Genomic DNA, 25,684 nt, shown 5'->3' with positions numbered 1-25,684 from the left:
ACATAGTTAATTTGTGTGATTCTTCAGTGTTTCTGGAAGATGCTAATTAATTCAACATTTTTTAGTTCATAGAATAACTTTTGCTTATGTTTTTCATTTATCCCCTTTATAGAAAATACGATTTGTCATTACCTTACATAGAACAATGCAAATTCTCATTTTCAGAATATATAATAGGATTTTGTTGAGGCTTTTGACTGTTGGCGTTGGAAACTATGTGGAAGCAAGAGCGTACTCAGCAGCAGTATTTGGTTTTCTGCTGTGTTTTAGCTGTGAAATGTCTGGAGGAAATGTGCTACAGAGAATTGTATCTAATCAGTGGTTTTCTGAAACAGCTTTCTGCCCCAAATCTGAGTTAGCCATGTGTTCCATATACTGTCATCATGGGAGGTAACTCAAGTGGAGTTCAGCAACATCTAGAAGAATGTTTTTGTATTCATATTAAATGCATATTAGTAGAGTATTTCTTGGACCCATTAAGGAAGTGTCCAGTCTTCCCTGTTGTGCTGGTGTACGTGTTTGTGTGATTGTATGGTGAACATAATTGGAGAAGTGATCCAGCTGGAAAAATAATTCAATTGGCTCTGACTTTCTAGCAGTTCTTTCCTGTCACTTCAGTGCACACAAGGCAAATGAAGACCTTCTCAGTCAGAATTACTGTAAAGAAGATAGTAATTTCTTTGATGTAATTGATATCAAAAAAGATACTAGACCTATTCCTTCATTTTCCTACAGATGTTATCTGTGACCATTACAATTGATAAATGAAATCAAGAAGTAGTTGGCATATTTCTCTCATGCAGAATTCTCAGAGAGCAGATCTGTAACGTGATGCTTTGATGTGTTCTTGTTGAGGAAGAACTCACAATGCAGCTTTCCCCCTTGCTGTGTCTTGGGCTAGAAGGAATCCTGTTTGCTGTCTTTCCTTGCACCACTTACATATAAAAATACACGTGTTCAGTGAATTTTTCTTAGCATTTGTGATCAATTAAAAAAAATAAAATATGGGGTAATAAAAGTAAACAGCTCATGTTCTGTTATCATAAATGCAGTTTAACATATAACATCTGTATGTGTTTTTGAACCTTTCCCAAATAAAGAATACATACCAGGGCAGACACTTTGGAGATAAAATTCTTAGTGCTCTTAGTGCAGAGTAAACAGTATTTTCCAGATAACACTGCATCAACTTCTATCATTTTATCAGATAATATTTAGCAATATATGTTGCTTTTCAGTTTTACACTAATAATTTTCACTATTTAAAATAATCTGTTCCATTATTTTTGTGTAAATGAAGTAAATTGAAGTAATCTGGGGACATTTGATTATGATAATTTTTAAAAATCAAACTGATCTCAGTTGAAACTAATTGCAGTTAGTCCCTCTCACATCCCTGTAACTGCCACCCTTTAGGACTGAAAATATAGGTCCATGTTTTCTTCAACTTTGCAGAAGGTACTTCTGGAATCATTTTTCTATGACAGGGTAATGCTTTTAATTCAGAATATGCTCAGAGTTTTATGATCCTGAAGTCAGCAGAGAACCTATTGCTTATGTGTTGCACTGTATTACATAGCAGCTGTTTTCTTTTTTCTTTTTCTTTTGAAAGTGTGAATTGCTTCCTTTTGATATGAATGTCCACAGTGCAGAACCGTAGCTTATGCAGAGCCTTTTGTACTCTGTCCTGCTAAGCTTGGGCCTAGATTCCTTCATTGCCTTGTAAATAAACTATCAGTTGAGGGGGAAAGCAATCTGACTGTTTTCCAAGATAGCTGTCATATAGTTGAATTGTGACATAGTATTTTCTTGTAGTAAGCAATTTTTGTCAGAGGTGTGAAAATGTCAGTCTGTCATGTTGATCTCTGCTGTTGTGTTGGCTGGTTAGCTGGCACTGAACATTGAGCACTTGTCTGTCTTGATTGGGCCAAGAGGATCAGAGTAGGACCTGGGACAACTGTTCAAGAGGAAAAGAAAGTGTAGCAAAGATAAGGGGATTCGCTAGCTCTGGTCCGTGTTTACAGCTCTTTTTATGATTCATGTATGTTTATCTAGCATGTTACACTGTGTACTGAGCCTTAGTAAGCAAGCTTTGATAATTAGTGTCCTAATTGTACTTGCTCTTCAGTTTTCTGCAGAGAATAGAAATGAAGAAAATCCACTTAATTTTAAAATACAGTGTGTGTTGTTTGAGTGCTACAGTGTAGATTAATGTAATTGATTCAGTTAACTCTTACAGTTTCTCCTGCTTTCTAAATTCAAGATGGTTGTATTTGTATTTAGCTCCATATGCATACAGATTTATCACAGAACACAGAATATGCTGAGTTAGAAGGGTACAAGGATCGTTAAGTCCAGCCCTTAGCCCTACAAAAGACCATCCCCAGAAGTCACATCACATATCTGAGAGTATTGTCCAAACACTTCTTGAACTCTCTCAGTCTTGGTGATGTGACCACTTCCCTGAGGAGCCTGTTCAGGTGCCCGCCATTCTCTGGGTGAGGAACCTTTTCCTAAAATCCAGCCTAAACCTCCCCTGGGTGAAGAACCTTTTCCTAATATCCAACCTAAACCTTCCCTGACACAACTTCAGGCCATTCCCACAGCTCCTTCCACTGGTCACCACAGAGAAGTGATCAGTGTCTGCCCCTCCTCTTCATGGGCAGGAATGCCAACGCCTTCACCAGGTTGATCAGGGCTCAATCCAGCCTTCAACACTTTCAGAAACAGGCCTTCCACACCTTCTCTGGACAACCTGTTCAGTGTCTCACCACCCTCATAGTAAAGAATTTCATCTTAATATCTGATCTAAATCTACTCTCTCCACTTTAAACTCATTCTTCCTTGTCCTGTCATTATGTTTCTTTGTAAAAGGTCCCTCACCAGCTTTACTTTGCAGCATTTTTCAGTGACATTCAAAAATTGAAATTGCTTGCCATTCCTGATTTTGAAGAGTATCATGGAGAGACAGAGAGATGAAATACTCTGTTCATTAAAAGTACAAAATGAATGGTTAGTTGGAAATCCTCTTGCTACACTGTATTTTATAAATCTAATTTGTTTTCAATTTCATACGCTCATTCCATCCATGCATGTGTTTCACTGCATGTAATCTTGCATGACACAACAGCAGCTTCCCAAAGTTTTGAGAGGCATTTAGTGAGTAGTGCAGCTGGAAGGAGTTTATTTTAATGATGTTTTAGTCTTCACAGAAATGTGTGTAGTTGCTGTTTCAGTTTGTAGATGCTATTGCTTTCAACACAGTCACTAAACAAGTGTCTTCTCAGATGACTGTTGACAGAGAAAAGAGAAAGATGCTTCTACTTCCAAATGAGTATTTTAAAGGAACCCGAGTTTTCCTGGATCAGCCAACCAATATGCATTTATTTTGTGACTAGAGAGGGAGGGGTTGGAGTTGCTCATAGCTGAGGATATGTGCTATACCCATTACTAGCCTATAATGTTAGAACATGCTGCCAGAACATGTGACATGCTGCAGCTTTCTTTTTTTTTTAATGGATTGTGAATTTTTCTGCAGTTCTCCCAGTAATATGAGAAAAGGTACTTTGTTCCTACAAACAACTTACTTTTAAATTTTTCTTCATTTAGTCTATTCTCCAGAATAGTTGGAAACCCCTGTATTTGTTGTTCTTGTTTAGTGTCTGTCCTTGGAAATGTGATTAAAACCAGATAACAATGCAAGTGCTATATGTATCAAGGGGGTGTAGAAACAAATACACCCTTATTTATTCCAAACAAACAGCAACAAACCCCCCTACCTTTTCACAAGAAAGCAAAATATTCTCCCTTGGGCAGTCTGTGTGATCTGCATGGGCCCATAGCTGTGTTACACACAAAGTTGTTTTATTTGAAGTATTCTCATTAGGATGTTGTCTTAATATTTGAAGAACACTTAGATTGCTTTTATTATTCTTTCCAAATGTCTGTAGAAGCTCCAGTTATTGTTACTTGGACAAAATTTCTTGGATGCATCTTCTGGAGCAAGTACTTGTGCTTTGAACTAAGACTGAAACAGATTAACAGTTTTGTCTGTTCTTTTGGCAGCAGTGCTAGTTTATTATGTACCCGCTTCAGAGAACTGACCTGGCTAAAAGCAAAACAAACAAAATACTTACTGGTAATTTTTCAACCATGTTGTGACAGACTATTTCAGTGTCACAACAATGGAGGACAAAATGCGAAGTCAAAGGTGGGATGAAGAAACAATGCAAGATCAGCAAACTGCTTAACTAGCATGACCACCAAAATGAATGCCTGCAAATTGACCTCTTGATGTAATGTTTGTTGCAGTCTCACTATTGCAACTAACTGTGATCAGGGAAAGAGGTTATTTTTCTGGTGGTAAAAGGAAATTACAGTAGAAATCTGCAAGCTGTGATCACGTGGTCAAGAAAGTTTTGAATTATGGGGCCAATGAGCTTGGTCGCCTTCACGATTAACATACTGTGAGAGCTGCTTCTTTGGATATCTGTCCTGTAGTAAAAGGCTGCCTTTAAAGAAAGCATACTAGCCCTTTCTGTCCCCTAAGCTGGTACTTACACTTTATACAAGCTAAATGAGAGCTTTCTAAACTGATCTTTTTGTTAGTCATATTTGCATGAGAACAGGAAAAAAAAGGTGAATAATTCTATGTCTGATACTGTTTCTAGGCCTTTTGCTCTAAATGTCTTGTCATGGCACGTGTCATTCTGTGTCCTGCATCCATGTCTTAATTTTGTGTGCTGTTCCCAACATGCTCATTTGAATTTTCACCGCTGACAACTGACAGAACTTTCTAGTTTAAAATTCTTCAGCATTTGAGACTTAAATAACCTTTGAACATTCTCCTGTGTATCAACTATCAGTAAAATTTTGTATGTATGCAGCTATAAAATTTAAATTCTTCTATAATTTCATATATTGTATTTTCAAATTAGTTTATTTACCATTATTCCAATTTTTTAAAGGGACTTCATAACTTTTTCCATGGGTTTTAAGGAATTAGCTTGAACAGCTACCTTGCATATTTCTAATTTAATCTTTAAATTTGGTTGGGATACCGTAGTGCTGTAAATATAGAGAATTAATACTGTCAATAGCATGAACTGTGGATCCGGTACCTGTATAAGTTCCCTTATCTCTGATTAATTCAAATCTATAGCTAACCTACATTTCTTCAGAAAATATCTTTAACGTTCATACATGTGCCCTTGTTTCCTGAAAAGGATACATACTTCCAGTTTCAGTGTTAACAGTTCCTGGGCATAGTACCATTACAAACAGCTCAGCTGATTCTGGCTTTATGCCTGGATGTGTTCATTCATGAAGTAGTTGTTAAAGCAAAATACAACTTCTAATTACATTAATCTCTTTGAATAACTAGTTTCCTCAACACCAACTTTTTTATTTTATTTTTTTAAGAATGATTTTTAGGGATTTGTTTTGTTGGTACTGGAGAGATAACAAATCGTAGATAGTTTGGTTACTGCCATAGCTCTTCTACCAAGAACCAGGCATGTCATAGAAGCAAAGTGTTGAACTGTCAGACTGCCTTTCTCAGTGTTTTATATCACAGCAGCTGTGCAATATAATGCAAATTGATTCCTAATAATAATAGGTAGTAGAGCTGTTAACCCCACTTGCAAGTTACTGGAATTGACCGGTGGAGACCTACAGTGTCTGTGAAGGTGAAAATTAATTTTCATATTGTCAGGCAGCATACAGTGGTTACAAATAGTGCAGGGCCAGTTGACAGCACAACTCTGCCTTGCTGTTTATTCAATTCTCAGCTTTGCTAAGAGCAACAGACAGGTGACTGCTTACACAGGTGCTTAGTCCCCATAGCCACCACTTAGCCAGAGATCCTCAAACACACAGGGACTGCTAAAGTGTAGATCAATCATTAAGACCCCTTTCAGTCTGAGCTGTTCTCCTTCCTTCTGAAGCTATAACTCTTTGATTTGAAACTTTTGTTTCTTTGTCTGGGAAGTGTGAATGCTGCTTACATCATCTAGCTAAGAAGAGACAATCATCTGACAGGAAGAATTTGGGAGAGAATTTAGGCTGAATGTTAGGAAAACTTCCTCACAATGAGCTGCCTTGTGAAGTACTTTGCCAAGGAAAATAGATGTGTGTAAGGCACAAACTGACATTAAGCCAAGTGTTGGAAAATATAATGTAGAAACAGAGCAAGTCTTCTGTATTACTCAAAGGCCATGCATACTTCTTATCCTGGAGCATGATTAATCAGATTGTCATTAAATATTCTTCAGTAAGTTATTTCAAAGGTGTCCATCATGATAATGGGCTAAGATTATGGTGGATTTTTCTAGACTTCCACACTCTTTTTCAAGGTAGGGGTTGTGGGAAGAACTGCAAATAGCAGTTGGACCTCTAACAGATCTTCTTTTCCAATTGAATTTGAGAGGAACATCATTAGCCATGGCATTTTTCCCAAGAGCATTTTGTGTGAGGCTCTAAACAGATTGACTTCAGTATTTAGGACCCTAAATTTCTATGGAGGGTTCTGTAGCTGGCCATTTTTATTGTTTGTTTGTTTGTTTGTTTTCAGAAGATCAGACAAAGGAACTACTATGTCGAATGTAACCATTGCTGGCAATTTGAAAAGTTTAAAACAAAACCCTGGCTCTAGTAAACATTTCTGCCAACATCTTGGCTCCCTTGTTTGGTTAGCCATTTGCTTATTTTTATCCCTCACTGTTAAACTTTCATTTTGTTTGTTTGTTTGTTTGAGTTTAAATTTTGAAGTGTTTATCCTTACTTTGGACTTAGAAGTTGTTGCTTATGACATTTGGGCACTCAGACTCTTGATCTCTTAAGTCTGTCGCTAAAGAATAGCTTGTCTATCTGCTTTAATGTCTCCAGCTTCAATCTAGAAAGAAGGAACACACATTCTGATTTTCTGTGTTGTTGAGGAAAGCGTATTTAAAGTCAGTTTCTGACAAATGAAGCTTTACAAAATAAGTGTTGTGATAAGTCTGACAGCAAGGAATAATGTATGCTAATTAAATAACATTGGGCTTATTTTTCATAGTAAGTTAGAAAGTTCCTCATTTGATTAGTTGTGTTTATTTATTCTTTTATTGGTTTCGAACTTTGTGTCCTAATGGACCTCACAAGGAGGCCTGTTCAGGGTGCATTCACTCCGATCTGGAGAGTTTTTGTTGACATCTGCACAGTGAGGAAAACAGGCCTGGCTGCAAAATTTACAGGTCAGGATTTGGAAAGGCAAAGAGACAAAGTAATAGACATATGGAACTGATTTGGGGTGACTCTTAAGTAGGTCTAACAGCCAGACTGAAAAGGTCTTGGAAGGTTTAGAATAACGTCTTTTTAAAATAAAGCTTGATGCTTAATTGCTAAGATTTATCTTAATCAGATAATTTCTGTAACTGTTAAGGCACTGAATTAAAGAAAAGTTAAAAGAAAAAAGCCACACAAACTGTCCACAGTAGCACTTCTTCACTTCTTAAACTGAAGGTTTCCCCCTAGGAGGAGATGATTTGGTTTTGTTTTGTTTAGTTTTTCTTCATGGGGAAAAAATAAGTTTCATGTGATAGATGTTTAAGAAGTGAAGGATACTTGGCCTATATTAAAAAATCTACATTTACCAAGGTACTCAGTAAAATAATTTACTATTGAAAATGTTGTGAAGTGTGAGTATACTTGAATTCTGGATCAATTTTTTTCCTTATTTCTGTGCTCCAATTATGCTGTTTCCTGTGTTTATACAGCCATTTCCCACTTGATAATATGTAATGTAAACATTCAAGCTGAGAATTTTTTTTATTGTTTTGGAAAGCCATAAAGGGAGGTAAAATCAGAAAAGTGTTCTGCTGGCTATCTGAAATTACTTTCCCAAGCTCTCTTTTGCTTTCAATATGACTTGAACTCTCAGCCTAGTTAAGAGACATACACTGTATCAATGGTAGTGATAAAAATATAGATACCCAAATTTGTAAGTACAAAACTGAACTGGTTTTCCTTCAATGTGGTTGTGTTTGCAGTTACTATCTTTTCCTATTTTCATGGAGTTACAGTCCATGGAGTAAGCCATAAAATGAAATGGTATGTTTTATTTGATGACAGTTACCTACCATGACTGTTGCTGATTTATGTCTTCTAAATATTTTCAGAGGGTTCCTGAATAAAAAAGGGGGGAAAAAAACAAACCCTTGGCTTGGCTTGTTTTGGTTTTGCATTATAGGGGTTTTTTTTAGGATTTTTGTTGGTCTCTTTCTTCTATGTATTACATGTAACAATATTGGAGACTATTCTCCCAATTAATCATATTTAAATGTTTTGCCCTTGAAGTTTTTGTTGTTAACACTTCATAGCTGAGCTGATGGAGTGATTGCAGATCCTTCTGTAGGCACTGCTCAGGCATTTTTGGTGTTTTCACCATGAATTCAGGTGTCCTAGTTATGGTACTGTTTTTGAATGCTAGGAATCTTGAGTTCTGCTTTTTGCCTTTAGCACACAATGGTAGCTACTTTATTTACAAGGGTAGTCCATGCTGTATGAACCTTCCAGCTGTTAAAGATTACTGGCCTCATGGAGCCAGGTTTGTAACTTGTCACTTTTGTTCAAAACTCAGTGTTTAAAATGGTGCTTTAATGAAAATTTCATAAAATTGATTGAGGCACCCTATTTTAGATGTGCAGCTGTGGCATGAGGACCTGAATTCAAGATTGCTTAATAAAGGGAATTTAGTTCACAATTCTGTTGATCCATAAGTTGCTTGAAGTAGATATGACATTCTTTATTTTCAGATTGGATCAGTGGTGCTGTCAGTAGTAAAACATAAATACTTTATCCTGTCACTAATGTAGTAGTCCTATCAATACCAGCAGAGTTTTCTGAGCAACCCTGAAAAATGCTTAGATACTTTCCCTGCACATAACCATAACATTCAGGAATCACCAACACCTTAAAATTCTGCTCAGAAGCTAAAAAGCAGCAGGTAAAGAGGGTTTGAGTATTAACACTAATTGCAAAATTCTATCAGACTTCTTATCATCTTCCAGAGAACATTACAGAGCCTAGCTAGAAGTTGAGAAGGGCAAAATAGACACTGTAGGCTCCACAGCTGGTAGAGAAGGATGACATCCTAAGTTTAACTATCAGTGCAGGGATGCTACAGGTTTATTCCTCTGCTGCTGTTGAGGAAGGTGGAGCAGCAGCTGACACAGTAGGACTAGCAGGCTGGCAGTGGTTTGTGCGGACACTTACCAATCTAGCAAAGTACTTCTACTTGGATATACTTAAGGAAAGAAAAGTTGAAGCAGTACTTCCACCATGCAAACGTTATTGCTAATGAGGGTCCTTTATTGAAATCCATTTCTTGGCAAAGCACATTGTGAGAATTAAGTCAATTTTGTTAAAAGTTACTGTGGGAGGGCAGGAGCAGCATTGTTAAACCTGTGTCTGGACAATTCCCTTGATACCATCCTTTGCATCTTAATTTTCCCATGAAGCCTAATTTACAACATGTCAGTGTTTACATCTTTATTCAGTACTTGTAATACTTGATATAGGGTTTAACATTTGGAATAGAGACTTCACACGTGAGAGGAGCTGTGAAATTACTTTCATCATTTTATTTAGCTGACCAAGGGGAAAGGGAAGAAGTTAAATGTTAAAACTACTAATTTTTGTATGATAAATAATGTTTCAGTTTTTATCCTACCACTTCAACTACATTTAAAGCATAACTTGTCTGAATGTTTTTGGACCTCTTTTGTACACAGATGTTTCTTCTGGGGAGTGTACAATGTTTCAACAAACACAGGACTCCTTTGCCAGTTTGTATGCCGTGAGTGGGAGAGGGAGGAGAAGTTACCTGCTTGCTCTGCAAACGCTTTCAAATCTAAGATCTGATTTCCTTCAATTTAACACATGTAGCTAGTCTGTGTTTATTAATGCTCATAAAACTAGCCATGCCCTTTTATAATTCAGCTAAATTCTTTTGTCTTGATACTAACCTGTGGCATAGGCAGTTAAATGCCACCCTGACACTCAATCCCATCAGATCTCAGAAGCTCAGCAGGGTCAGCCCCTGTTAGTGCTTGGATGGGAAACCTCTTGGCAATACCGAGGCTGTAGGTTCTAGTCCTGAGGACTTCCCTGTCACTGTCCAAGCTCGCTCGGCCGTGGCAGATGAACCTCAGGACTTAAACGGTGGGGCCAGTTCTGTGCACGCTGAGCCTCACCTAAAAAATCCACTGCGCAGGCTGGAAGGGCACTCCCCACATGGGGGAACAAATCTTTGTTCGCAAAGCCCAGCCATATGTGCAACCTCTGGCATTCAATTTCTCCAGACTATTGCTAGCACAATCTCCTTTTTATTTCTGAGAATTCTCATCAACTGCTCTTTTTCATTTCTCCATTGCCTTGTTTGTCTTCTAAAATATTTTGTGTTGCTTTTCCTGAAGGTTGTTTTTGTAGATGATAACATCTAAAAGTATATATTTCGTTATGTAATCTCTTACTTTAGAAGATCTTATAAGTGTAAATTTTTGGCACAATAATTTTATAAAAGTGAATATATTTTAAACGTCTGGAAAAAAAGACGTTTTTAAAGGTTACAATCACATGGTTCTCCTATTGTAATGTAAGTTTATAAAATACTATTGAATATAATGGTAGCAGGAAAAGATACAGTTTGGTCATATTTATATCAAATAATTGAAGTATTTAGCCTGTCTCTTCATTCAGCTATCTAAAGATAATTAAATCTAGCATTCTTTTGAGATTTGCAGTAAAATTATCATAAAAACATAAGAGAATATCTGAGTTTTTACATGTGCATTATATATGGAACATGAGTGTTTGCAGTAATCCATCTTTTTTTAAGCCTTTTGTTTTGTGCATCTTGAAGATGTAAACTAGAATTAACATAAAGGTATTTGTAGCAATGTCACTTCAGTAGTTCCCAGTGCTCGAAAGGCGCCTGATATTCCTGCTGGAATAAATCTGCTTTCTGTACGCAGATGACACTGTATTATGTGATGTAAATAATTTTTAAGACTGTCCATAAAATATATTAGACATCTCATTGCCAGTACTTGTTATCAAAGGCAGCTTTTTCACTGGATATGTAGCAGGTTTGCAGCCTCTGACTTTACTGCTACTCGAAGTGACTGATAATACGGATCTGCTGCATTTTCTTAATTCAGCAGGACAGTTTGAACATCAGCTTTGAATGTAAACTCTGTTTGCCAAACCAGACCATGGATTATAATAAATGCAATTTCTGTTCCATGTAGAAATGGTAGGAATTGAGTAGCTTCTTATTGGTGCTGTTAAGATTGTGCTTGAAGTATTATTGACCCAACAGTGCGCAAGAATCTTGTGTTTATGACCAAAACATATTAGCATACAAACATTAAAACTTAACTGCTGGAAACTAACAACAGTTCTGGGACCTTAAATATAATGATGTTTTCTCTTCATAAGGCAACAAAGATATGTTAAGCTTACTGCATATTCTCAAACGTGGAATTTAAAACAGATGGAATGAATATTTAGCTTTTCCCTCCAGAGATATTACAGGCAATGAATCCATTGAGAGAAGAAGATAATTAAAGGGAAATAGCATTAAAAAGAAATGTTAAATGAATGTGTTGATAATATATTTCATCTAGGCATCCCAAACACCATTTTTACATATTTAAAAACTTGTAATATATGGAAATTTTGTGGCTAACTGGGCTCTCTTTTGCCTCAAATGATAAGTTCAGTCATAAATAACCTACCATGTTATGCAAAAGAAGAATTGTTGAGATGCATCTGAAACTTGCTGCTGTAAGTTCTTATGGTGCAGGTACTCTCATCTAAGGGCCTTTTTACCCTTCCTTATGTGTCTTATCCTTCACTGAACAGTGTCACAGTCAGAGTCCAGTCTTACAGTCATGGAGAATTGTTTCTTATGGTTGCAGTTCATGAAGAAGTGAATAAGTCATTAAGGAATATAATTGTAAGATGTTTGAAATCATTTGGAAGACATGTTGCAATCTGTATAATTCTGTTAAATATTTGTTTTGTTGGGAACTTTTCCCGTGCTTCTGTAAGACATTGTCATTGGGTAATATAATAATGTTCAGATATTTCTGGAGCAGCATTGAGTGCAGAGTCAGATGATGGAAGCTTCTGGTTTCTGCAGATCCATTTTTTTCTGTTGGTTTCCATGCTCAGTTTCAGTGAGCTCCCTGTCTGAGCCCTCTGTCTGTTAGACACCAATTAGCTGCCATGTTCCAGAGTCAACTGATGAATCTGATGTCTTAATACCCATTCATGACAGAAAGTGTGAGTAGAGTAGTTGAGGCACCATGCTTGCCAGGGTTCATAGGGCAGAATGCTTGTTTCTGAGACTGAATGAAGCCCCATCTAAAAGACAAGAGATACACAATGATAAATGTAGATTTTGACAGGTAAAATAGCTTAGAACAAGTGAGAAGTTTTGATTACACACCTCTTTCACCACTCCACACATAATTTGGTGGTGATAGCTGTAATAACTATGCTAGAAATTCATTCGATACCAGGAAAACAAGAGATATAAAAATACTATTTCATGTTGGTCTTAGACTAAGCCATATTCTGTACGACCTAACATAATTAAATCTAACATATTATCCCTGTTTAGCATGATGTTAAAGTGCATTTGATTATTTTTTCTATAAATTGTGAAGCAAGTAATTTTTTGCACTCTTTCATTGTTTGCAGTACTTCATTAATTTATTCTTCATCAGTTTGAGAGTATGACTGCATTTGTAGTTCAGCTGTTCAGTTACATGTTAGGAGTGCCATACACCTTTGTGAGTGTAATTTTGACCTATGAAGTTAACGTGTCAGTAACGTTTGCTGAATCCTGTAATGTCTATAATGTTTGTGCTGCCTCTATTGAATCTAGCTGCTTTTTGCTGAATGAGAAGTGACTCTCTTGCCCCATCCCAGATATCTTTGGCTTATTACATAAAACTTTAAATGGCTTTGCAATATCCCTGAGGGAGAGCAGACTTTAAGCCCAGTGGTCCAGATGTTCATTTGCTTTCTCTTGGAAACATCTAAATAGTGTTGTATTTAGCCTTTATACATCTACTCAGAATTACCTTCACGTAAGCAGATGAACACACTTGAGTCTGATTGCACACAACCTGGCAATTTCATGCTGTGATGCATGTTGTCTGAGTGGATCACAGGAATGCTGTGCTTATTTCTCCCCATTGATTGGGAAGGGAAGGTTATGTGGCCATATCAAGTCCAGAGAACGTGGATATCTGATGTTGAGTGACAGAGTTAATTGTTTGGTAGGTCCTCAATACTCTTTTTTATTGGTATTGTTACTGAGATGGTAATGTCCTCTGTCAGATCTTGCTGTTGGCAGTGCCTAAGCTGATTGGTTAGGGGACACCTGAATTTCCCGGATGTTGTCAGAGAACTGTTATTTGACCTCAAAAGTCCTTTTTTTTTCTTTCTATATTCTCTTAATTCTCTTAATATCAGTCCTTAGAGTTAATATTTCTCTGTTGTTACTTGGCCCCAGACAAGTTAACCAGTGTTAGTACGGAGTTGTCTCAAAGGTCCAGGCTTTTGGAGTCATTATTGAGGCATAGATTCTGGGAGGAAGAAAGGAGCTTCTCACAACTGTTGCAGACATGGATGATATTGGTGCTTTCTTCTAAGGGAATCAAGTTGCTATTTTTATTAAAGGTTGTATTGAACCTTGGGATCTTTGAGTGCTGAAGTACCATAAATGTTGTAGTTTGCCATAGAGATTGAGATACTGCAAAAAAGGCAAGATTCTTGAGAGTGGTTGGGCTGTATTTGATAGCTACTGTTTGTACCCTCCTCTGAGATAGCAGAGGTCATCATCACCTTGTTTAGCACCATGTGGAAACAGCTCAGAAAGCATATGCCTCAAGTGTGAGACTGCTGAGGTGTAAAATTAATGAAATGGGGCTTATATAAATACTTTATTAATGATTCACATGCTGATATAATGAAAGTATTTTAAACTTAATTATTTTTAATTACATGGTGTGCTTAATAGATAGTGAGTAGTTTAAAAATAGGAAAAAAATGAAGATAGTATGATGGAATATTTCTAAAATGACGTGTACTTGCTCATTCCTGCTAATGAGCTCACAAAACATCTTCATTGCAAACTATAACATTTTCTTCCTTGGCTGATACTTGGGAGGAACAAGGAAAACTATTAAATGGGACAGAAAGCCTGAGAGGACCTTCTGGTGTTTGATATTCTTCCTAACTAACAAGGCAAGGTTGCACTGGTTAGTGAGCACAAAGATAGTCACAGTACTCTCGGCAAGGTTTGCTTGTTTTTATAATGTACTTTGCAGTCTTTTTAGCATGCATGGAACTGTTTGTTCTTTGATTTTATTAATTTTCTCTACTTTTATTTCTTTTTCCCCTTCAAGTGCAGTTCTGGGGGTAGTCCTTGAATTGGCTTCCCTCAGTGAGGTTCTTGTTTTTCTTTTGTACCATTAGCACACAAAAGGGTACAAGTAAAATCCTGGTGCTAAGTATGCTTTCAAGAATGATGAAATGTTTCTTTTCCTTCTCAACTCAAGAATGTAATTTCTTTTTGTTAGTACTGGTCTCAATTACAGTTGGGGTGATACTCTACATAACTTGCCCTGTAGCTTACCTGCACTGAGACTGGTGGAGGAAAAAACAAGAGTCCAAATTAATGTTAATAGGCTATTAATTTTGTGAAAAGTCTTATTCACTCTGTAAGAGAAGAGTGAAAAAACTATGAAAATATATGGGGTCTCTTTATGTGAAAGATGCACTGTCTTGCAGTATGTACAGTAGTACAAATTTCTGCAATAGCTTGTTTGAACTGAAGTATTTAAAAGAACTTAACCTCTGATTTGAAAAATAGCTTTTAAATATTTTTTACTCTTCTTCAGTTTCTAGTTCAACAGCATGTGCCTCTTGGAATTTTCTCTTTTGTCTTTTTCCTTTTAAATTCCTGCAGTGTAACCACACAGTTAAGCATCAAGTCAGAGGAAGGGTCAGATTAAATACTTGACCAATAGTTGTGGGATTTGAACATATTGGCGAAATAAACTTTAGAGTAGGAGATCTCTTGCTACCATGGAATTTACAGTGTCCTAAAGAAGGAAAGCTTCATGGGAAAGGGGAAGAACGAGGGCTGGCCAAGTACAGGAATGGTGAGCCAGTGTCTCCAGCAAAGGAGTCCTGCATGGGTGGACTTAATACAAAACTGACTATGGAAGTGGAGAGCCCTGATGGTCATAGGATCACTCTCTCCTGCAGCCCGCACCGTAATTTTTTCTGTGCCAGAAAGATTTGAGCTTTGCAGGAATATCTGGGTTTGTCAAAATTCTTTCAAGTATCCTAAACTGTCTCAGTTCTTAAAGTCTTACCAACAGTCTACTTTTCAAGATTAAATTTAGTTCTCCACAAATGAAGTTGTGTGCTTTCTAGTAGATCTTGCCCGGAAAGGAGAAGGCTCTGGGGAAAACTTCTAGCACCTTCAGTAGTGATAGGACAAGAGGGGATGGTTTTTAGATATTAGAAGGAAGTTCTTTATTGTGAGCATGCAGAGGCCCTGGAACAGGTTGCTCAGAGAAGCTGTGGATGCCCCATCCCTGAAAGTGTTCACAGCCAGGTTAGATGGGACTTTGAGTAATAACACTGTACTTCATCCCAGCAAAGCTGCTTGCTTCTCAGATGATTCCTCTCAGCATGATACTGCTTCCTGTGAGCATGTTCTTCCACGGTGTTTGAAGTAGGATTTTTTTTTCCAAGACATCATTTGCTTTGCAGCAGCTTTGAGTGAGGTGATGGGTAGGAGTTGTGTTTCAGTCTCTTTAATGCTGTCTAGAGGACTATACATGATGTGAGGTCTCATGCTGCAGCATGGACGCTGCCTAACCATGGTAGCAGTGAGCGAAGGGAAGCCCATTCAGCTCCACATCAGGTTAGTTTGACCAACAATGAGTAGCAACAGGACTAGAAGTGATCACTGGTATCAGTAGTAACTACTTAATAATACATATATCTCTTTTAATTGAATTGTAAGGTATTTAGCAATGAATCTAAAAGGCAGAGAAAAATCTTAATTTTATGCATGAAAAAAATTTAAAATGTATCCATACTTCTGTATCAGTGACTCCAGCAAGCCTTTATGATTTCAGTGTGTGCTGCCAAAAGCCACGTACATGCTCTGTAACTTACCAAAATTTCAAGCTGCTGCTTCCAGGTGTATGCACTGCAACACTGCCTGGCTGTGAGCAAGTCATTGAAGTTTTGCACCCCAATAATCTTTAATCTGCTTTAGTGACCCTTGGGATTGCAATTATCTTTAGGAACATGGATATTGTCTTGTAAAAAGTGTTGAGTCCCAGGCAGATTGCTAGATGATGCCTAAAAATCTCTGTATTATTGGGAAATGTCAACTTGGAGATGCAGTTCTGTAGTCTGATCCAGTGGAACTGATGGAGGATGTTGAATGCAGTGAAAACACTCCTTTTCATCTTGCCTGATTTTGTTTTTAAATACAGCACATTTTGGTCACTGTATCATTGAGCATTCCAGTTTTGCCATTGCTGTCTTGGACTTTGTTTCATTAGGGTGTCAAACTGAGTTTCAACTTTTCCTGAAACTTTTCCCTGGTAAGAGTTGTGGTCTTTCAAATTGTAATGTTAGGTTTGTGAGGAAAGGAAATGTTTCTGTATTTCAATGTGTTTCTTCTCTGTGTTTATTAGTACAGCCTTTTGCAAAGTTTTTGTGCTCAGTTGACAATCTGGCTTATCAATTATTGTTAGGGAAGAAGCACAGGAGCTGTATTCATTCATGTTTAGCTTAGGTGCATGTTAGCTTTGCCCAGACCTCCAAATCTGCCAAAGCCCAAATGATGAGTATGGTAAAGACTTGACTGGTGAAGAGAACAAAAAGCTAGGGACTACTTTGGGTGGTCGCTGCTGGGAATGGTTTTCAGAGAGGGGTTCCCAGGACTGGATTTACACTAAATAAACAGAGGCTGTGAGGGGAATACTGTGTTTCATTTAGAATTCTGGTTTAGGTTAAAGGGATAAAAATAGCTGCAGGACATCTTAAATTAGTTTAGAAAAGTGAAGGAACCCAATCTGGAGTATTTTTTAAACTGTCCACTTATCTTTTTAGAGCTCTCTGCCTCACTCTCCTCTGTTCAGTAAATAGGTATGTAATCCAAAGAGGTAACTGAAAAAATTCAGCTGTCAAAGTTTCAGATCCTGTAAACATAGGCTTTTTTAGTCAGTGCTGTCAGTACTAGTATGTTTGTCTTTGTTCTGCCAAAACATGTTCCTGAAAGTTTTCTATTCTGGTTTTAGACAAGATGCAAGAAATGGAATTAAAGTAGCAGAAAACCTTTCTCCATACTGAAGAGAAACATTCATTACAACTGCTTCTAGTTATTAATAAAAATGTTCCATAATAGACTAGTGTATGTGTGTATTGTGTGTTTTGTGTAAAGAAAACATAACTACTTGCCTTCTACCCATATGCTCGTACCAGAATGTTACAGGCATGAATTTTTCAGTCTTGCACATTGGTAGAGTTACAGTGACTCTACTTGCTGCAAATACGATATTAAAAAGATATGCTTTGTGTTTAACTTTGCAGATCCAGAATGCTAATGATGTGCTAATAGCACCGCTGGAGAAGTTTCGTAAAGAGCAAATAGGAGCAGCAAAAGTAAGTGTCTGTGGTTGTTTTTCATTTCATGTATATTGAGTTTATCAGTGTGTTTTGAAGGCTGGACTGGAAACAGGCATTTAGTATTCAAACAGACTTGATACAGTCCTTGTTAATATGTTAGTAAATTATACTGAATCCTTTGCTTCAGAGGAGGAGATGATTTAGAAATGGATCTTAAAGACTGATTTTATGCATAGGGAGCAGCTCTTGCTACTGTTGCACATTCCTACCATCTGGCATTATATTCGTCATCTGATGTCTGCATTTACATTATGCTGCATCTTGGATTAACCCAGAACCACAAATTGGGTTCAAACAGCTGCTGTGAGTGCAGTGGCCCTCAAGTGGCCGTTGTATAAAGACAGAAGTCAGGGTACTTTGGGCTTACTTTCTGGGTCTGCTTTCCCCTTCCTCTTTACATGGCTGATGCAGTGCAGTGATTCATAGCCATTTTGCCAGAATATTCATGTTAATATTCTTCAAAGGTTTTCCCATTATGGAAATGCTCCCTTTAGTAATTCAAGCCAATTTTTTGGTGTTAAGCGTTATACCTCTGTTAGAGAAACAGTGTAGGTTGTCTATATCAGGGTACAGTAGTCAGCCCAGGAAGTCGGATAATATTGGCAGAAAAATGTTGGAATGAACTGTTAGTCTGGAAGAGTTGTTTCGGTCTGATCCTAGATTCCTAAGTGGCTATCAGTGACTGCACTGATAACAGTCTCTGAGAGATGCATAAAGGCTGTAGTAGTCAGCTGGAGATATGATTGGTAATGATTCCTTCTGTCTGCATTAATATGGTAGTTCTGAAGCATTTTGCATCTTATATTAACACTCATAAAAATTTCTGGGAAATCTTCCATTTGTAAGGTTAAATGAGTACAAAAAAAAGTTCTCTGATGTTGCAGGTGAGGTTGTGCTTCTGCTGTACTCAAAACAAACTCAGAGGAAGAACAGAGCTATTGGAAAGAGAGACCAAAGGTTTATATTTCTTGTACTGCTGTTATGAATGTGTAGCAAACAGATGCGACTCCTTCCGCACAGGAACTAAGAAGTTTGTGAAGAATTTTAACTGTGAACTTGAGGTCAGATTTCTCTGAAAGGGATGTTCTTTACCCTCTTACTTGATTTTTTTTTTGTGTACAACTGCATTCTTCTCTTGTCCCACCCCTATGCTGCTGTGAGATGCAGGGCTGGGAGTTTTATTTTCTGTGCTGCATAAACCAGATTTTAATCCCAGCACAAAATTACTTTTAGTTTTCAGTAGGTTTTGGTAGTTGTTCTGTTCTTTGTGTTACCATTTCATTTCATTTCACATTTCTATAGTCTAAGGGATATCATTCTTCTCTGCAGAGCACCTTGTTTGAAAGCCTTAACCCACTGTACAGTCAACAGACTGACTGTCTCAGTTCATCAGAGAGACAATACACAGGTGGTTCACAGGATTCTCTGTAGAACTTTATAAGACACTTGTGTCTCCTTTGAATATCACTCAGTAGATGTCAACACATACATAATGATCTAATTGAAGATGACTCCTTTGTTTTTTGTGTCATCAGCTACTGAACATTAAAGGTAGGGCACTACAGAACAGGTTGAGTCCTCTGTTTGGTGTATCACAATGACTGGTTTCTTTTCCATATCTCTTCCAGATAAAATACAGGCATTTGCGCATCTTACAGTGGTTGTTGTGACTTGTCTGTGGTCACACAACAGTGTACAGAATGAGTTCAGGGAGGGGAGCCTGGCTCAGCTCTTATTCCAGTGTCTGAGGGACTATTATGCAGAGCTGTTTGGTTTGGGCAGTTCAGGATACTTGGCTTTAACACATTGATACCCTAGAGAGAGCTCTCCCAGCTCACTGTTTTATAAATTGTCAAATAAACTCATATTCTCCTGTACTGCACATGGAGTTCAACTGCCAAACTCAGTAATGGGGGATTCAGATCTCCTTCAAAACCAAGTGCAATACAAACATTCACCTTTGAATTGATTATTGTTAGTGTAAGCAATTACAGTTGACCTTTAAGTACATGATATCAACACAAAGAAGTGAGAGATTAATTTCATTCAGTACTGGTTTTCTAGTAATTACAAAATAGCAACATGTGATCTAGGAATAATGAGACCTGTATGAAACAGAGTATAAATCTGGGCTTTGTGGAACTCATGGTTAGTAAAGTGGAGAACATGGTCAGCTTGCTTACCCTCACTTCTGCTCACTGGGATCAACCCTTGAGCATTTATTAACTCTTATAAATAAGGGATGAATTGAGCTTGCTACTTATTTATCTGCAGTTAATGAAGGTTTGCACAGAGATTTGGCTCTTTGAACTCCTCTGGGGTGATCTGTACTGATAGCCAACCAAAAAATTTTGATGTTTTCTTGTTCTTTGGATTTCAGCGGCAAGTTTCACAGAACACTGAGAAGGTAATTTCTTATTTGTGGTCTTCTCTAAACACATCAGCTGTGTGGAGCACGTATCAGCTGTTAGTTTTTGCTCAGAAATACCAGGTGTGAGCTCATTTTTTCCCCATAGTGATAACTTACAACAGTGTGGAGAAATGTATTCATGTCAACCCCAAAGTTGGTTCTGTTTCTCTGTCACCCCTCTTCCTTCCAAAATCCCAAACATTTCTGTGATGTGTTCCTCTCTGAAGAGAAGTTAAATGGTACAAACTGCACAGGATGCTGATAGGTTGGTTGTTTTTACATTTCTTGAGCTATGACTTTACAATTAATTTGCATCAAAATATTTTATGGACTAACATTTAAAGAGATTAGGTATAGAAGCATGAGGTTAATTGTATATATGCCTTTAGCACTGGCCGTGTCAGTGGTAGTTAGAGGTGCAAGCAGCTCTTGGGTGTTGGATTTTCAATTCCAGTTGAACTTTGCAATTGTAGATTTTAGTACCCTGTGAAGCCGCGTTTCCAAATTTTGAAGATAAAACCTATTAGATGGTTGTGCTACCAATGTACATAATAGGAAATTATATTACATACTACTGTCAGATTTTGCTGAGGTAAAGATTATGCAAGAGAGTGCTTAAATGTTAAAATGTTACTTGCAGGGATTTTTTTCTTTCTTTTCTAAAAGACCAGATGAAATTCAGCTGGAGATAAAAACAAGTAATCCCCATCCCACCAGCACCCCCTCTCCTCCACGCACACATGCAGGGCAAAAAAGGAGAAAATAAATTACAAGGATCGCTATTTTGTTTTAATAATCGGTAACTTCACAAGTTTTTTGCTACCATGATGAAGTGCATAGGATTATCCTACGTACCCTGTGTAATCTATGTAATCCTAATTGTGTTTTAATAGAGAATGAGAATATTTCATTGTTTCTTCAAAACTATAGCATGTTTAAGCCAAATATATGGTCACAGAAATCAAAGAGAATATGGAGGATAAAATATATCCTGTTAATGTTATAGAGCTATATTTCAAATACAAGGACAGTATAAACTCAGAGTGCAAAGTTCAAGTGGTTTTGGAATGTCACACGAATAACATTAAAGATCAGTTCTTCATATGAACTTTAAAAACCTGAAGGTACCCAAAAAGTTTGCAAAACATTCACCATAAAACATTAATGTTTGTAATGAAACGGGCAATACACAAATCGCCATCACTTGCTCTTCTCGATTTATACTACTTGCTCTTCTGTTTTTATTGCGCATATTTCAGTTATTCCCTTTCTGCACACACTCAGTTTAAATAAAGCTGAGTTCTCTCCAGAGACTACACAAACCCAGCTTTGCATTGGATAGCCTGTTGATTTACTCCATCTGAGTTTAAAAAAATGACCTCTGCAATTATTGTCGAAAGGCGAGCAGAAGCCTGGTGAGGTAACTGGGAAAGGATTCCAGGCACGAAGTCTTTTGCCTTATTTGGTCAATGTGGTTTGTGAGGCCCCAGCTGGTAACTTTGGTGAGCTCACTGTGTGTGATGTATTATGGACAATAAAGCCAAACTTTCATCTTTCTTTTTATCCACTGAGTACAGCATTTAGCAATATTTATTCCAATGTTCATTGATCTTTATTGCAACTTAAATCAGATCAAAGACAACAGCAGCAATTTTGGTTTTAGGACTTAAAAGTACTGTTTTGTTTCGTCCTTACAATTCCATCTGTTTGTTTCATAAAATAATTTATTTTGGCCAGGAGGATTATTTTTATTATTATTTAATTTCATTCATTTATCCAAAGCTGCGAATTCCTTTCTACTTGGGAAATAAATCCATATTCCCTGCTGGGATTAATTTTCCTGCATCTTTGCTCACATCTATCCTCACATGCGGGAGCTGGCACGTTCTCTCTGTGTTTGATTTGGATTGTCTGGAAATTGAGGAGTGTAAAACAAACAAACCCCCCATTTTTTAAGGTCTGTCAGAAAACTGTCAAAGCAGAGTTTTAGATAAGTATCTGAGATTGGTTAGAAATACCAGAATGCCCATTTCATGAACAGTGTCTTTGGTACCTGATCAAATTATAGCACTTGTTGCCCTTCAGCTGAGAAAAATAGATGACCTTGCCCTTCAGCTGAGAAAAATAGATGACCTTGCTCTAGTAGGTATGGTAGAAAGTGTTGCATTACAAGTAGTGTCTGTCACTCAAGGTTTGGTACTTGTGTCCACTAGATTTAGTATATTTTAATGTCAATCTGAACCGTGATGGGATTGGGCCAGGGAAAGGAAGCAGAGTCCAGGCTAGGATAATTGATGACCAAATGCTTTGAGTTAAAATGCAGCACCATTTCTCAAACCTGGTTACTATCAGAGTTACCTGGTGTCTTTTCTGATAAGATAACTTACTCTGAAGGCAAAGAAATGCAAGGCATCAAATCTGTTTCTATTTCAGCAAGGCTTTTAAAGCACTCTACGTGAGGCATTGTAATTTAGTTTACATGCGGCTTAGTATGAGAAATTTGATCTGTCAGAGGAACTGGCTAATGGGAAGAGGGCAGTGAGTTTTGTTTATGGGAGAGACTGTCTAGTCAAAGACGAAGATCCTATGGGGCAATTTGAGCTCAGTCTGTTATTTCATTTTCAGTAATGACCAGGTAAAAAGAAAATCTGGTGGTGTTGATGTTGGTTGCTGAGATAGAGGATTAGGACTGGAGGATTGGGATGAAAGTGTAAGGTGAAATGACTGAGCATGAGGAACTGAGGCTGGTCAATGGTCATGAGACAGCTGCTTACCAAAAAATCTGCTGTACTGATAAATAACTCAAGTGGCAGTCTCTTAAGGTATTATAGGCTAGATAGAAAAGTACAAATTTTCTTTAGGTTTACTTTTAGTTATATAAATCCTCAGATTTACTTACAGTTTGTGAACTGTGAAAGAGTTATAACTTTATTTGTAAATATATTTAATTCCCAGGTGTTAGTCCTAGAACATTTTTGTCTGAGAAATAATTCTGTACATGTTGTCTAATCTGGTATCTTATTTAACCTAGTATTGACAGATGTAGGAGCTGAGAATCAGGAGACTAAGCTTATTAATAAAATACTGGTTTTGTAGTGATTACTCTTAAAATTCAGTTTTAAGTTGAAAATACGAAAACTTCTTCAAATTAAATATTGTTTAAAATGTATGTTACTTCATTTTGATTTGTATTGTTTCCCTCTGGATTTCAGTGTCTGTTTATGGAGTCTTCTGTGAAGTGACCCAGATCCTGCAATTTGGAGTAGCCAGGTTGTTGCTTTACCAGCTTCAGCTGTCTGCTTTTCCCTTTGTAATTGGCATCTAATAAAAATGTGTAGTATAAAAAGCACTTTCAAAATAGATCAAATTTTGCCTTAGTTATTCAGCAGTTTAAATACCTGTGTCAATTTGGTAATCTCTATTAAAATTATTTTTTACAGAGTACAAAATAATTGTAATGCCACAGTATGATTAACCATTGCTTCTTTTGCACTTCGGTGTGTGAAATATTTGGTGACTTTCAAGATAGTGGTGAAGAGCCCAGCATGCAAACACTTCATCTTTTCAAGAAGTCTTACTTTCTCCTGTGCAAAGCCAAACAAACTATTAAATTGGGAGATGCTATTGGCTGAACACCTGAACCCAGAGTGTTTTTGAAGTGACTAATCTACTTGGGACAGCTCTTGTTGTTCTGCAAATGCAGCAGAATTATTTTCTTATTACAGTTTACTTCAGCTTAGTTACTGTTTCTTTCAAAGTTGATAACTTTTAGGAAGTCAACAGGGAACAAAAAAAAAAAAAAGAAGAGTCCTAAAAGCATTTTTTCACATGCACTCTTTTAAAAAATGAGAGTGAAAACTCAACGCTCATAACTAAAAGATTGCGGACACAGTGATTGAAAACTGTTGGTTCAGTCTGTTAACCACAGGTGTTTGTGAGGAAAGCAGTTAATGTTATGTGCATAATCAGTTTTAATAAATTCTGTTAAATGCAGTCTTTCTGTTATAACTTAGTATGATTAAATGACTCACTGACTAAAACAGGTTTCTGAAGCTGTGTTTTTTCTGCAGTTTAATAAAATTCCAATTTGCATCCTAAAGAAAACAGATATAAATTAGGGATAAATAAATTAGTCCCCTGTAGTAAATAGGAAAATAATTTACTGTTCTGCCATAACACTTAGAAATTAAAGCTTGGAATAAATTTGTTAATTGGTGGAATTGCTTAAGACAGCATGCAGTGTATTTTTCTTGTCAGAAAGAACTGTATACTTTTTAAAAATCTCCAGTTAGTAAAACAAAAAAATAAAAAACTTAGGTAGCAAGTATCAGCCTGTCTGTTGGAAAACAACAAAGGAACATAAAAATGCAAGAAAACCTGTGCGTTTTCTAATTAAATTAGGAGTTTTTTCCTTGCTAATCTACTGCAGCCTGTTTTAATGTGTGTCACAGGAAGGATTTAGGAAGGTTGCATCCTAACCCTGCACAGCTGCTAGAATCCTGCTGAACTCCTGAGCTGTGATTAAAAGTACAAACAAGGACATTTACCTCTAAACTTTATTTCCAGTTTGCAGGGGAACAAAACTTCTTAGTGAGTGTTCAAGGCATGGAGGATTTGACAAATAGGGTGCAGTAGCTCTTCTCATCTGTTACGTCCTTTCCAGCATTCTCCCGGCCACAGCATGGAGAGGATTATGTTCCATGCCTGAAAAACCAGTTTCAAGGTTGTTGCTGAGACTTTAAGAATCTCAAGGAGGATATAAAGGAAATACAGGAAGTGGACGGTTGGCCAGGCACAGAGCGTGACAGGACTTGAAGAAACAGAGAGTTTAATATTCTGCTCCCTGCACAAGGTCTCTGTCTTCATCTAGACAAAGGCACCTAATCCCCTGCCCTTCCTCCCCTTGCTCAAAATAAGACTCCACCCTGAATTTTAGCATCCTTTATCAAATCAAATTCTCCATATTTTGACAAAGGCAGCTGCGTTCTCTTACCCTGCAGAGATTACTTCAGAATTGTGCTTGTGGATGTTGTGTAGGGCCACAGCCGTACTGAACACTTAACACCGGAGTCATGAGGCTTTATACATGGGTATAAATTAAGCAGTTAATCTTATTCTATTATGTGTTGGGTTTCTTCATAAGTTTTGGGGAAAATTAAGATCTCCATTGCTTCCCTTTGTTCTGTGGTATATTTAAGATAACAGCATAAAAACAGTAGTGGTTAGAGTTTGAACATTACTCAGATGTTGTTGAGCCTATGAGTCTTTATTCCCTACCTGTGATGGAGCTGTATTTTTCGTTCTACCTAGAAAATCACTTGATCAGGACACTTGACTGTATTTATCATAGGTTTCCCCTCATCGAGTATCTTGTTCCATCTGTGCAGCAGGTTCTGGAGGGGCCTGGGAATATACAATTTGCACTCTGTTACCATTGTAGCAATTTGCTTTTGGGAAGGCAAAGTATGAAACAGTTGTATTCCAAAGCGTAGTGGGTGA

General features: G+C 37.3%; 1 protein-coding gene across 2 annotated transcripts in view; it reads left to right on the top strand.

The window, feature by feature from the left end:
• The window catches only part of ARHGAP42 (Rho GTPase activating protein 42), a 144,948-nt gene that overhangs the window by 57,272 nt on the left and 61,992 nt on the right, over positions 1-25,684 (top strand). For both annotated transcript variants that reach the window (XM_071555245.1, XM_071555239.1), the window contains exon 4: positions 17,680-17,751. In XM_071555245.1, coding sequence (XP_071411346.1) covers positions 17,680-17,751 — 72 coding nt within the window. The remainder of the gene's footprint in view (positions 1-17,679; positions 17,752-25,684) is intronic.

The sequence above is a fragment of the Pithys albifrons genome, chromosome 1 (genome assembly GCF_047495875.1).
Source record: "Pithys albifrons albifrons isolate INPA30051 chromosome 1, PitAlb_v1, whole genome shotgun sequence".
NCBI lineage: Eukaryota > Metazoa > Chordata > Aves > Passeriformes > Thamnophilidae > Pithys > Pithys albifrons.
Note: the sequence above shows the minus strand (reverse complement) of the source record. Positions and strands in the feature narration are given on the sequence as shown.